This window comes from Anas platyrhynchos, chromosome 1 (assembly GCF_047663525.1).
Source record: "Anas platyrhynchos isolate ZD024472 breed Pekin duck chromosome 1, IASCAAS_PekinDuck_T2T, whole genome shotgun sequence".
Classification (NCBI taxonomy): domain Eukaryota; kingdom Metazoa; phylum Chordata; class Aves; order Anseriformes; family Anatidae; genus Anas; species Anas platyrhynchos.
The window spans coordinates 58918075-58930203 of NC_092587.1; the positions used below are offsets into that span (position 1 = coordinate 58918075).

At 36.5% G+C, this 12129-nt stretch overlaps 1 protein-coding gene across 2 annotated transcripts in view; it reads left to right on the plus strand.

Annotated features, from left to right (window-relative positions):
* The window catches only part of GNPTAB (N-acetylglucosamine-1-phosphate transferase subunits alpha and beta), a 42918-nt gene that overhangs the window by 15421 nt on the left and 15368 nt on the right, over window positions 1-12129 (plus strand). For both annotated transcript variants that reach the window (XM_038164930.2, XM_027449160.3), the window contains exons 8-11: window positions 5552-5713; window positions 7444-7623; window positions 8658-8828; window positions 10480-10603. In XM_038164930.2, coding sequence (XP_038020858.2) covers window positions 5552-5713; window positions 7444-7623; window positions 8658-8828; window positions 10480-10603 — 637 coding nt within the window. The remainder of the gene's footprint in view (window positions 1-5551; window positions 5714-7443; window positions 7624-8657; window positions 8829-10479; window positions 10604-12129) is intronic.

Sequence of the window (12129 nt, forward strand, 5' to 3'; positions counted from 1 at the left end):
CTGTTGGCACGTCTCACCTGCAGTAAAAGACTGAAAATCTGCTTTTCAAGGTCTTTGAGTGCAAGTTCAGCCTTTTGGGCATATAGTCTTTTCTAGTACCTCAGCACAGAGTAAGTTACAGGTTGCTGGTAGCTGTAGCATGTTTGACTTAATGAAGCTGAATTGCTCAGAATACCTTTGACTTCGATTACCTGCTGTATTCATTTATTCAAATTGCCCCTCAGCAATCAAGAAATTTAGTAACAAGATATTCCTTCACTTGTCTTTGTGTTAATTTGAAATCAATTGACTCATGTTTTCCTCACCCAGGGTTATTTTCTAGGAGCAGCTCTTCTGTAATGTCCTCATTAATTGCCAGATTGGTATCTGAAATAATATTGCCTCATTGCAGTGATAACTTGGTGGAAAAGAAATCTGTCTCATTTCCACGTCAGGGAATATACTGAAACACCATCCTAGACAATGTTTGTTCTCTGCTCTAACTTCATAGATACAAGCTCTCATAATAACACAGTTCTGAGGAACATTCTCCCCGCCTACTCTTTCTTTTGAATATTGGAATACCTGTCATTATTTGTGCTATAGTGGTGTTTTTTTCTTATTCCCTTACAAAAGACACTTTCTAACTTATTTCTCTAATTCATTATTGAACTATTATTCCGGTGAATTTTGATGATTTTTCTCCTTGATACTCCTGTGTGGAATTTCGCTTCCAGGATTGAGAAGTTCCTAATTCTCTCCAGGTTTTCTGCCATAAATCTGTAAAGCAGAGACCTTATTCATAGCCCATATCTCTTAAGTTATAATGGACCTTCCACCTAGAGGTGCTTTATTTTGTGAATGCCTTGGAAGAGTGAAATACCCAGATTCATCCTTATTACTTCTGAGCAATCTGCTGGGTTTTGTTCTCTTGTGGTTTCAAGACTTGTTAGAGTAGAATGATTCTACCTGGACCTTAATTTTTTGAATGCCATTCATAGCTATGGATGATCATCTTTTTTCATTCCAGCAGCATCCCTTAGTAGTATTATTTACTCCATCAAAAAGAGTGCTGGATGGATTATTTCTGTGTTTCAGTTTTGCTTCTCATGTCTGTGCAACTGTTTAATTTGTTGTCTGTATCCAAGCTCATTTCTAGTTTAACTCTTTAACAAACATGAAAAATGCTAGAGTTTGGGGTTTTGGTTTGCTGTTCAGATGAACGTAGAGGCTACATCTCTGGTGCCTTGGATGTATCTCCTTTGTCTGTTTTCATGGGAGTGATATCCCTTGCCTATTTTCTTTCTGTGTGATTTTTGTTTACCCCGCCTAGGTTGTTTTTTAATCTTTGTTGACAGTTATGTGTCAACCAGTCGATTGTTGATCTTTTTGCTGGTTCTGTTCTCCTGCGTGCATTCTTATCTTTCTGTAGATGTTATCACTGCGACCAGCTTGCTATCTGTTCCTAAGAGCTGCTCCTCTGCAATTTGGTTAGGCACTTCTCTGTGTAAACACAGTTTTTCTCAGCCATCTAATGCATTCTGCAGTTTCACCATCCAGTTGTCATTGTATCATTGCTCTGTGTGTGTGTGTCCCTCCTCTAGTAGTGGCTGCTTTAGAACAATTAAATTGAGATTAGCATACACTGCTTGATTATAGTGAGGTAGGTAGCAGGTTCACCCCCAACCAGACTTCTACTCTTGTTAGCAGCAATTTATTCATATTAAACCTATAATAGAGTGTAAGTGTATAAATGTAAGATGCTTATTTACGAAGTCAGAGATCTTACATAATAAGTGTCAATGTGATTTGTTTTTATAGGAACATTTACTGAGACCCTTGCTCAAAATCAGTCTCCTTTCAGTGGAAGTTATAGGTAGGCAGTTGTGGTAAATGTCATCAAGTGTGCTGCTCCCCTTACCTAGGGGAGAGCTGCTTGATTCATGCTGCTGTTAAGCAGAAGAAAGGTTGGTTGTTTAGTCTCCACTGTAATTTCCAGTGATTCCTCTGTAGTTACCACTCTAGTGGTCTAAGGTTTGTGAAGTACTGTGAGATGCATGGTGGAGAGAAGGCAAGTTGCACGCGAGTTAGGCTACACTTGTTTCATAACTGCCTCCGTATTCTTAAAGGGCTCCTCCCTACTCTTTTGAAGTGGCTGTTTCTTAGTGCAGTGCTGAAAATACAGAAAAAAATAACTTAAAATTTCATCAGTTTGAACGGAATAAAGGTGTTAAGGAGAGAAAGGGAGGAATGTAGCTGCTGATACAATTGTGTTGATTATGTTGTTTTAATTGGATCATTTTCATTTGATTGAAATTACTTCTGAATATAAAAAGGACCAAAAATTGCTCTGACCTCTGGGCCACGTGTTTCTTGATCTAAAAATCCTCAGTAATTCTGTGCTAAAATGAGTTGAGCTCAATAGGAGGTTACATAGTACATAATATACCCTTAAAATTTTCTAATTGTGTATGTTACAGTCTCCATTTTTTTTTGTATTTATGGCGTGCTTTGCAGTGTAATAATATGGAAGCTTATTTCCATATGAAAGGTAAGCAACAGTATATCTGCTGATCAACATTTCTTTTGTACTGTGTGTGTTTTGACAGGTGCGGTTGGAAAATAGTATTTGGTTGCTTTTTATTTTCCGTGCTTTCTTAATAGTGCATTAGTAAGCCACTAGATGGAGGTGTTACTCTGATTATTCATCTGTCTGCTGCTAAGCCTTATTTCCTTAGGGGCTGGGAATACATTACATTGAATTTATGCACGCTGAAGAAGAGCTGGAAAAAATATTTTTTACTTTGAAGGATTTGGTTTTGTTTTTGTTTTTTGAGGTTATTGTGCTAACGCTTCTCCACTAAAATAATATATAGTGAAATTTTTGGAGAAAGGTGACTTTTTCTTTCAAGATTCAATATCCTGATTGTTTCAGGTAAAGTTAAAAGCTTGAAGATTTTCTTCCTTTGTGAAATACTGCTTCCTCTTTAATCTGCATATACCACCCACTAGATCAGGTTGGCTGAAGCCCCAAGCAGCCTGGTCTTGAGCACCTCCAGGGCCGGGGCATTCACAACTTCTTGTAATGATCAACTTTGGCCATTAGGAAGATAAAGAGTAATAGTTTAAGGATTGGTTAGGATTCCAAGTCCCACGCCAGGAAAAAAAATCTATTCTTGAGGCCTATTAGCTTGAGGACATGTTAATGAAGTATTTACTTTTGCTTGGGGTGGCTCAGGCCTGGTAAGTCCTGGTCTGGTAAGTCTAAGCTTTGCCAAAGCTTCCAAGGGAGAACCTGCATTTAAATTTACCATGTTGGGAGAATGCACTTTTCCTGTCTCATTTTCAAGTGCGTTATATAAACGTGCATGGGTGGTGGTCGATGTTCCTGACTGCAGGGTGTCTTGTCAGCCCACTGGTGCTGGAAGCCAAGACTTGCCTGATCATGCTGACTCTCCGCATCTACATGCTTGTTTGTTTCTGTTCTGCTTTCACAGCATCTTTAATTCTGCTGACCAATTTTGTCAAGATCAAGCTGATCTCCAGAACATAATATTTAAAGAGAATGGGTAATTGTGTGACTCCCCGCTGAGAGGAGGGTAATAGCTGTGAGACATCAGAAAATCTGCAGGGGAGAATGCTGTTTTGAAAATACCAGCAATAGAAAGTTCTGATCAGAGCTTTTGGTGTTTTAGAAGCTAGATAATTTATGTCCCAGGAGACTTCATTGAAATCTAACTTTATTGATAGATCTGCTTATGAAAATACTTGGTTCTGAAAAAAGCTATTCGTGTGAAACCAATCAAACTAAACAAACAAATACCCCCCTCTCCCCCATTCACCTTCTCTATTCTGTGCAGTTTAACTCCCAAACTGAGCAATGGTGCATATTTTTATTTATTTGTGCTTGGACTGTTATATATTTAAAAACCTGGAGCATGTATGCTGTATTAGCTGGGGGAAAGGGAGAGTTTTGGTAATAAATCTAGTTAGGGATCTGTAGTACATGTGCCTATTTTATTGAGCTAGTCATTGTGGAAACAGATTAAAGAGAAAATTATGAGACAATTCCAAAGCTCTGGAGTGGCAATATTTTTGGTTTGTTTTATGTATATTTTATATGACAGATTCTAAGGGACTGTGTGACACTGTTGTATTCCTAAATAAAGCACATACCCACTAATGGCAGCTTTGTAATCTGTAGCATTCAGATATTGATATTTTTGGAGGTTGTTGGTTGCAGTCCGTAACTATACCTCAGCCATTTAACTACTGAAGCCATCCTTTCCACCCGTAGGTTCAAATGATTCCCTGGAAGGTCTGAGATTTATCAGATTTTTCTAATGGCAGGCCTCATAAGTCAGATTGAAAGATCTCAAATAGCATATGAGTCAAAGCATCAACAGCTTTAAAATGTCACAAGTGGGACAGCTGGTCTTGCTAGGGGAAGGAGTACTAACTCTGGGACAAGTGCTGTTTTAAAATGGGCTGAAAAGGTCAGATTTAATCAGGAAAAAAATCAATAGAATGATGGATATTTTTTTTGCTGTTTTCTAACATGAAAATGTTAATATTTTATTTATTGCTTTTATGGATATTCAGCTGAAAAATCTGGTAGTTGTGCATTTTAGTCTTATGTTGCATGAAGACAAAAATTAAGCATTGCAGATAATAAATGTAGTTAATTATTAACAATATTTACTCTCAGTCTGTTGAATGCATGCATTTGGAGAATCAATATACAGTTGTACTTTTAGCACAGTGTTTTCTCACGCTACTGCATATGGTAAACAGTGTTTTATTGGGTTATGCTATATTTTTACTGAAACGTTTCAGTGCCCTGCAATTTGTAAGTTCTAGTAGCTGTTAGACAGGGCATGGAGTGCAAGCTGCTTCTTGCCCTGTGCATTATGAAATCTGATATCCAGAATTACTAGTGGCAAGAGATAAAAACGGCAAACAGATCAAACAGTCCCCAACTAAGAAATGACCTTAACAGCCTATTGGCAACCATCATTAAGGACTTGGAGACCCGCAAGGATTAGTTCTGGAGCCCTTTGTATCTCAGATTTCTGAACTGTATGTTGATCTCTAAACCATTCTGAATATTTCACGCTTCTGACAGCAATGATGAATTTGCGACTTTAATTTTCTCAGAAAAGTATTGGTTGATTAAAAAGGGAGGAAAGAGAGTATGATTCTTTCAGCTGTGTAACAAAGTTGAAATAAAATCCAAATTTTGTTGTTGGATGTGGGAGTGACTTATTAATCACTTAAGGAATATTTCTGATGTAGCCAGCTTTACTCTTGCTGGGTTACTATGTAAAGGGAAATATTTTTTTGGAACATAAAGGCTCACGATCTACAACTGTTCTGTGTCTTTAAATGTTTTTCATTTCCTGTTTTACTGCCCCCTTTTTGTGTTCCTCTAACATTGTACTGCTTTATAAACAGTGTTTAGTCGTTCTTATTAGTAACTCCAGTAAGAAAAATATAATGAAATGATTGAATTGGCAAAGGAGTAGAACTGGCCATGGGTGCATGCTGGAAATTATTTTCTTTGCTTTTGTAGTTGCAGCTCTATTCAGAAGCCAGCGTGGCTCTTTTGCAACTGAATAACCCTAAGGGTTTCCATGAACTGAGCAAACAAGCAAAGAAGAACATGACTATAGATGGAAAAGAATTAACGCTTAATCCTGCTTACTTACTGTGGGACCTCAGCTCTGTCAGTCAGGTAGGTAAATCCTGTTACGGAATGTGAAGGTTGCAGTATGCAGAGGGAGGCTTGCAGTTAACTAGTTAATGACAAGGAACAGGGGATTTCTTTCAGAAGTTTGGATGTGTTAAGAACCCAGCATTTATTTTGTTATGATAAAATGTCATAAGAATGTTGCCAGATTCTGGAATCTAAAAGGAGGAAGCATCATGCAGAGTGGCATTTAATTGAAATTTTCTTGTTGTCTACTAAATGAAAAATTTTGCCCTCTATGCGTGTTCTGATAAAGTTATGTGCAGTCAAGGCTTAATTGGTACTAACTGGCAGATAAACAGGCTTCTTCTGTGTGGGAGAGAGACAGGGTTTTATTTAACAAACACGATTACCTTCTTCTCAGTATGTTTCTTAAGGTTTTTTGCTTTGCAGTGTCACATATACTGAACAAATACTAATTACTTCTCTTCAAAAAAAAAAAAAAAAGAAAATCAAAGAAATTAAATGCAGTTATCTGTAAAGAAAGTTCTAAACAGAATAAATGTTTAATGGAAGAATGTTAAATTTATCAAAAGGAAAAAAAATTACAAGATCTTCTAAAATGTTGATTTTTTTCTCCTGCTAGAATTTAATTTTACCATAAATGTCAAAAATGGATAAAGTGAATATGCTCTCTCTAATAATGCTTGCAGTCTGTTTCTGTATCCTGTGAACCTGGCTTTGGGGAATTTCTGCTTATTGATACAAACCCTGCACTTTAAATGTATGCTTACTCATGTTTAATTGCACATTATGCGTTTTGTAGATGGGTACCTAGCCAATATATGTTATTGAAATGTTTTCAGTTATGTTTTTGAGAATGCATAATCTATGTTACTCTTATGTATTGAGAAAGGAGACTTAATTACAGTGCATAGAATTTGCAGCGAAAATGGTAATTGCTAAATGTTCAAGTTTTTTTTCCTTAAGTTTCCTGTTGTAGTTGGGCATAGTTCTTTTAGAAATATTCCTTCTCAGCATCTTCAACCCTCTTTAGTTTTGGAAGAGGTGTTTAAGTTCTCATAAATGGGAAAGAAAAGTATGTCATGTAACCTAATTTTGTTACTTGCCTGAAGAATTTCTAATTTAAAATGTTGCCTTTTAACAAAAAAATGTATCGAAACCTTTAGCTATTTGATAGTGACAAAATTAAGCTTAATATTCAATTGTCTCCTGCCTATTTTTTTTTCTGAAATGAAAGACCTGGGTATAATTGAAGAGCAGCCACATCGTCACCCTTCCAGTGTCTATATTAGGTGACACATTATATATGGTTTATGACATGATGAACTTGGAAGGTCCCAGCCTCTTAAAGCAGCAGTTCCGAAAGGTGATGTTACAGATTTGAAATGCAGCTTGGCTTTTGATCAAGATGAGGAAATAGTTAAGATTAATAATCTAGGAAAACAGGATTTTTTTTTTAACTGGAGCTCTTCCTTCAAGAGCTAGGATTGTACAAGGTGATGTCATCTTGCACTGTGGTCAGCAGATGACCTAATGATACCTTGTGGTGAGCCATTGGTGTCAGAAGAATATATTGTTCACTTTGATAATTTAGTAAAACATGATCTTTAGAGGAATAATGGCACTTGATCAATGCATCTTTTATATTTGAATGCCTAAGTCTCAAAATACTTATGGTTAAAGGACAATCTTGTTACCTAGTTGGATCAGAACTAGAATAGTTTATTTAAATCTAAAGGATTTTTTTATAGTCCAAACAGGATGAAGATATTTCTGCCAGCCGTTTTGAAGATAATGAAGAACTGAGATATTCGTTACGATCAATAGAGAGGCATGCTCCTTGGGTGCGACATATTTTCATTGTCACTAATGGGCAGATTCCTTCCTGGCTTAACCTGGATAATCCCCGGATAACTATAGTAACCCATCAGGTAAAAGCAAAAAAACAAACATGAAAACAAGGAGACACCACCAACAAAAAGCAAAACAAAACCAAGGGGGGGGGGGGGGAGAAGAGCAACAAATCCTAACAACACCAACCAACAACAACAACAAAAAATCACAAAAGTACTGCTAATAATGATTCTGTTTGTTCTGAAACCCAGCTATCCCATTTCAGCTAAAAGCTGCATTTATTAGGAAGGAAAAAGTGACCGCATCTCCCCTCTTTCATTCATTGTTTTGTTAAGCCCCAATCTGTCTTTGTATTTCAGTTTGGCTAAGCCAATAACAAAACAGATAAGATAGATCAAGCCTCAATGCAGTCATTTTTCCAAATAACAAGGCTTCAGGTAATGTATACCCGTGTCTAATTTCCTTATAAAGTCTATAAAAAACCTAGAGGCAAGAAAAGGCAATACAAATCTATAAACATTGTCTCAGGACTAGTGCTAACCTAATAAGCTTCTGTTAGGACAGGATAGACTACAATTACTAGAACAAAGAAGATGGCTTAAAAAAAAAAAAGTAGATATGCATTCGAAAAAGCTTATTTAAAAGAGAAAGGGAACCCCTCAAGTTTCCTGAAAAAAAAAAAAAAAAAAAAAGCAGTAGCTTCTTATTATAAATTCAGGAGTGATTTTTGTATCTGAGCATGACATAGAAGCCCTGAGCAGCCTAAGTGGTAACAAGATACTAATTCAGCTTCTGTTGCTGTCTGCTTGCTTAGTTACTTGAAAGAAATGGAAGAATGCTGTTTGAATGTTGGAACAGGTTCAACTTCTTGAAATTTTGTGCGGCCTGTACTGCACAAGTAGTATAAATATATCTACACTGGGCCTGATCCAGTACATAGTGAAATAAATAGGAGTTTGTGTCTTTACATTGAGCCAGGTGCAGTTTTTTAGTTAAGCAACAGAACTGAAAATGGTGTTATGTTGGAAAAGGAAATATTTGAAAGAAATAATAAAAAAAGAAAATACATTAGCAAAGAAGAAGAACTTCACTGTCTCTTCTTATTTTTTAGGAAATATTTCAGAATGTGAGTCACTTGCCTACCTTCAGTTCACCAGCTATTGAAAGCCACATTCATCGTATCAGTGGCCTCTCTCAGAAGTTTATCTATCTCAATGATGATGTTATGTTTGGGAAAGATGTTTGGCCTGATGATTTTTACAGTCACTCTAAAGGTCAAAAGGTAAGCTCTTAGGTAAGGATTTTTAACTAGAAGTAGATTTAAAACTTCTCTGTGTTAATATCATGAAAACTGAATAAATGCTACTTTGAAAGAGGGAGCGAGTGAAAGAAATTTACCTTCCTTCCCCTTTTTACCTCTAAAGGATCATTATTCTTAACTAGATAATTGTTCACAAAGATGCAGGGTGGGGAGGACTTTTTTTTTGTATTTGTGCTGTGTGGATGTTTGGAATTGCCTTTCTTGGTGTTCTCTCCCAGGTTTTGGAGGGTATAATGGTCCTCTGTCAGGCTTCATGCTTTACTTTATCAATGTCATTCCTGAATTCCTCCACTTTGAGCACTGGGAAAACTGATTCGGTGTTTGGAAGCTATCAGTCTTTCCTCCTTTGTAAATCCTTTTTGTTTTGTGAGGCATGTTTTGTTCAAAACAGAATTGATTCTTTCATGGGAACACTGAGAACTCATGATGCTCAAACCGGTTTAATATTAAAATTTACTATTAACCATCTCTATTCCAGACACCCACAATATCTTTGCCAAATCTTTATATAATTGTTCACTGAAAGATACTGCTTTTCATGAACATGAAGTGATTTAGTCTTTCAACTGACCTATTATCATCACTGGGGTTAAATGAGGAAAGCAGGCTGAGGAAATGTTAGCAATAGCCATGCATAAAGAATTTTGTTGCCAGCAAAGTTTTCATCAATGAGCTTGATCTATATGAGTAACATGGAGGGAAACACTTAAGACTCACATATTGCTTTAATAAAAATAATAAGTAGAAGGGGACACCAGATGCTAGAGACCACTGAATTAAATGCTTTATACAGGCAGATGTGTAACACACCTGCACACACACACAGAAGAGCTGTACAAAATAAGCTTAAGCTACTGTAAAATTACTAACTTTTAGTACTTGAGAACATTGGGAGTCTTTAAGAAAGTAAGCACATAATTGCAGAATCCTGTTACTGCACTTTTATTGTTCTTCAGTTGTTGCTCTGAGTTATGAAAATGAAGTGAATTTAGATGAAATGTTTGTGATAAACCTGATCAGTGCTTCGGTAGCAAAAATACTACTAAAATTTTCAAATGTCTAGAGGAAAATGTGTTTTTTTTTTTATTGTTTTCCCAGTTACAATACATTCACATGCATTTTTTATATTGGCAATTCTTAGTATTATTTAAGTCATAGAGGATTAGATGCTTCAGGGATTATGTTCAACATGTGCTACTTATTTCATGATGGGTTAGTGATGAAGAAAAGATTTTGATTCAGGAGAACAAGTGAGCTGTGGGGTATTTTAGATTTGAAGTTTCTCCCTCCTTATCTGATTAAAAAAATAAAAATACTAATTTTCATTTGAATAGGGTTTGCAGAAGTGAATTTGGGAAGTCCTACTTTCTATTTCTGGCTATTGCTGTCTTGCTGTATAGCCTTGCGAATTCATTTAACTTCTGAGACTTGTTATCCCTTTCAAAGAGAAGGAAATTATTTATTTTGTAGGTGACAAGGTTTAAATGCTGTTTGTAAAACACTGAAGGCGCTATGCACAGGAAGACATTGTTTTAAGTCTCTGTATTCCAAGAAACAAGCTCAGTTGACTTCTATTTGCCAGTCCTTGACTCAGACTGTAATGTTGTTCCAGGTTTACTTGACTTGGCCTGTGCCAAACTGTGCTGAGGGATGTCCTGGTTCATGGATTAAAGATGGTTACTGTGATAAAGCCTGTAATAACTCAGCTTGTGATTGGGATGGAGGTGATTGCATTGGTAAGACAACAATGTTAAATTTAGACAAAAATGAACTGACTTGTTTCTTATTATAATTCTGTAATTTATAATTCTCCTGTAACTACAAAATTTGCCTTCATTAATGGCGGGGGGAAAAAATTCATCTTACATATTAAAAAAAATATTTCCTTCAAGCTGTAAATTTCCATGGGAAATGACAATAAATAGTAGGGCACAATAAAATCTTCTTTTCGGTACCAAATTTGACTACATGACAGGAAAACTTCTGAACCTCAAAGTCCAAATAGTATCACACTTCCAGGAGAACTTCAGTCCTTTTATTCTTGAACTAAATCATCTGTCATTTAGATAACAAAACAAGTAAAGAGATATAGGTGGAACAACTAAGAAATATTACTGGAATAACAGTATCTGAGGTAATTAGTATTGCATGGTAAAATTTCTGTGGATGTGATGGTAGCGTCTTGTACAGTGGTACAGGTCTGATGTCTCCTTTCACTTGCCGCTTTTTAAGTACTCCTTGCTTCTTATTAAGGTTAGATTTTAAGCTGAATTTGCATTTAAATGTCTGACCAGAGAAGTTGCTGGAAAGTTTATTTGCAAGGCTTTATGATACTTGTTAATTTTCCAACTTCTGCCCCACCTCACAACTTCTGCCCCTCCTCACTCATGGAGGAGGCTGTCTGTATATGCTCTGCTCCTAGATTTCACTTGCTCAAACATACTTTAAATAGATTTTGTGTCTCCTCTAACTCTAGTCTGTGTTCCACTTCTTTTCCATCTTTTGATCTATTTTCATGTCTTGTAACTCCTTAATGCCAACACTCGTTAACTTTGCTTACATGTTTTCTCTCTACCTCTCTTTTTAAAATTTCAGTTGGCCACATACAAGTGTCTGCCTTGTAGGTGCACTAGTTTTAGGAGAATGTATAGCTGTGGTTGAAATGCCTGTTCACCAGACCTTGCCATGGAAGGGATACCTGTGGCTGTTACAATGTTCAGGGCTGTCTCCTTCCTTGCTTTTTATCCTCGAACAATAGTTCTTGTAAAGGAAGTGTGAAGTGGGAACAAATAAGCTTCTGCAAACCAGAAATAGCCTGCATTTGGGCACACTTCATTTCCTGAGAAGGGAGGTTTTTTTAGGGTTTTATCCAGAAATGAATTAAGAAGATTAGAAGATGGACTGTATTCTTAAAACAATGTATGCTATATGAGGATTCTTAAATCTCAGTGCCATTTTTTTTCTGCATATTTCTGGTCTAAGAACCACCTATGGGGGGGCGGGGGGGAGGAACACTTCTAATAAAAGGCTATTTTTCATGTGCATTCAAAGCAATAAAGATATGAAAACATTTTTATTGCTGCCAAGACTTGTGCTCACTGAGGATCTATTACTTTTCTGAAGCACACCTGCATTGTTCTCTTATCTTCCAGAGATTTCAGTTACTCTGCCCAATTGTTGCCTTATTATTGGTGCTACCTTTGCATGCCCCTTCCAGTGAGAAGGGACTGATGTTATGATTTCAATGAAAATGAAGGGAAAT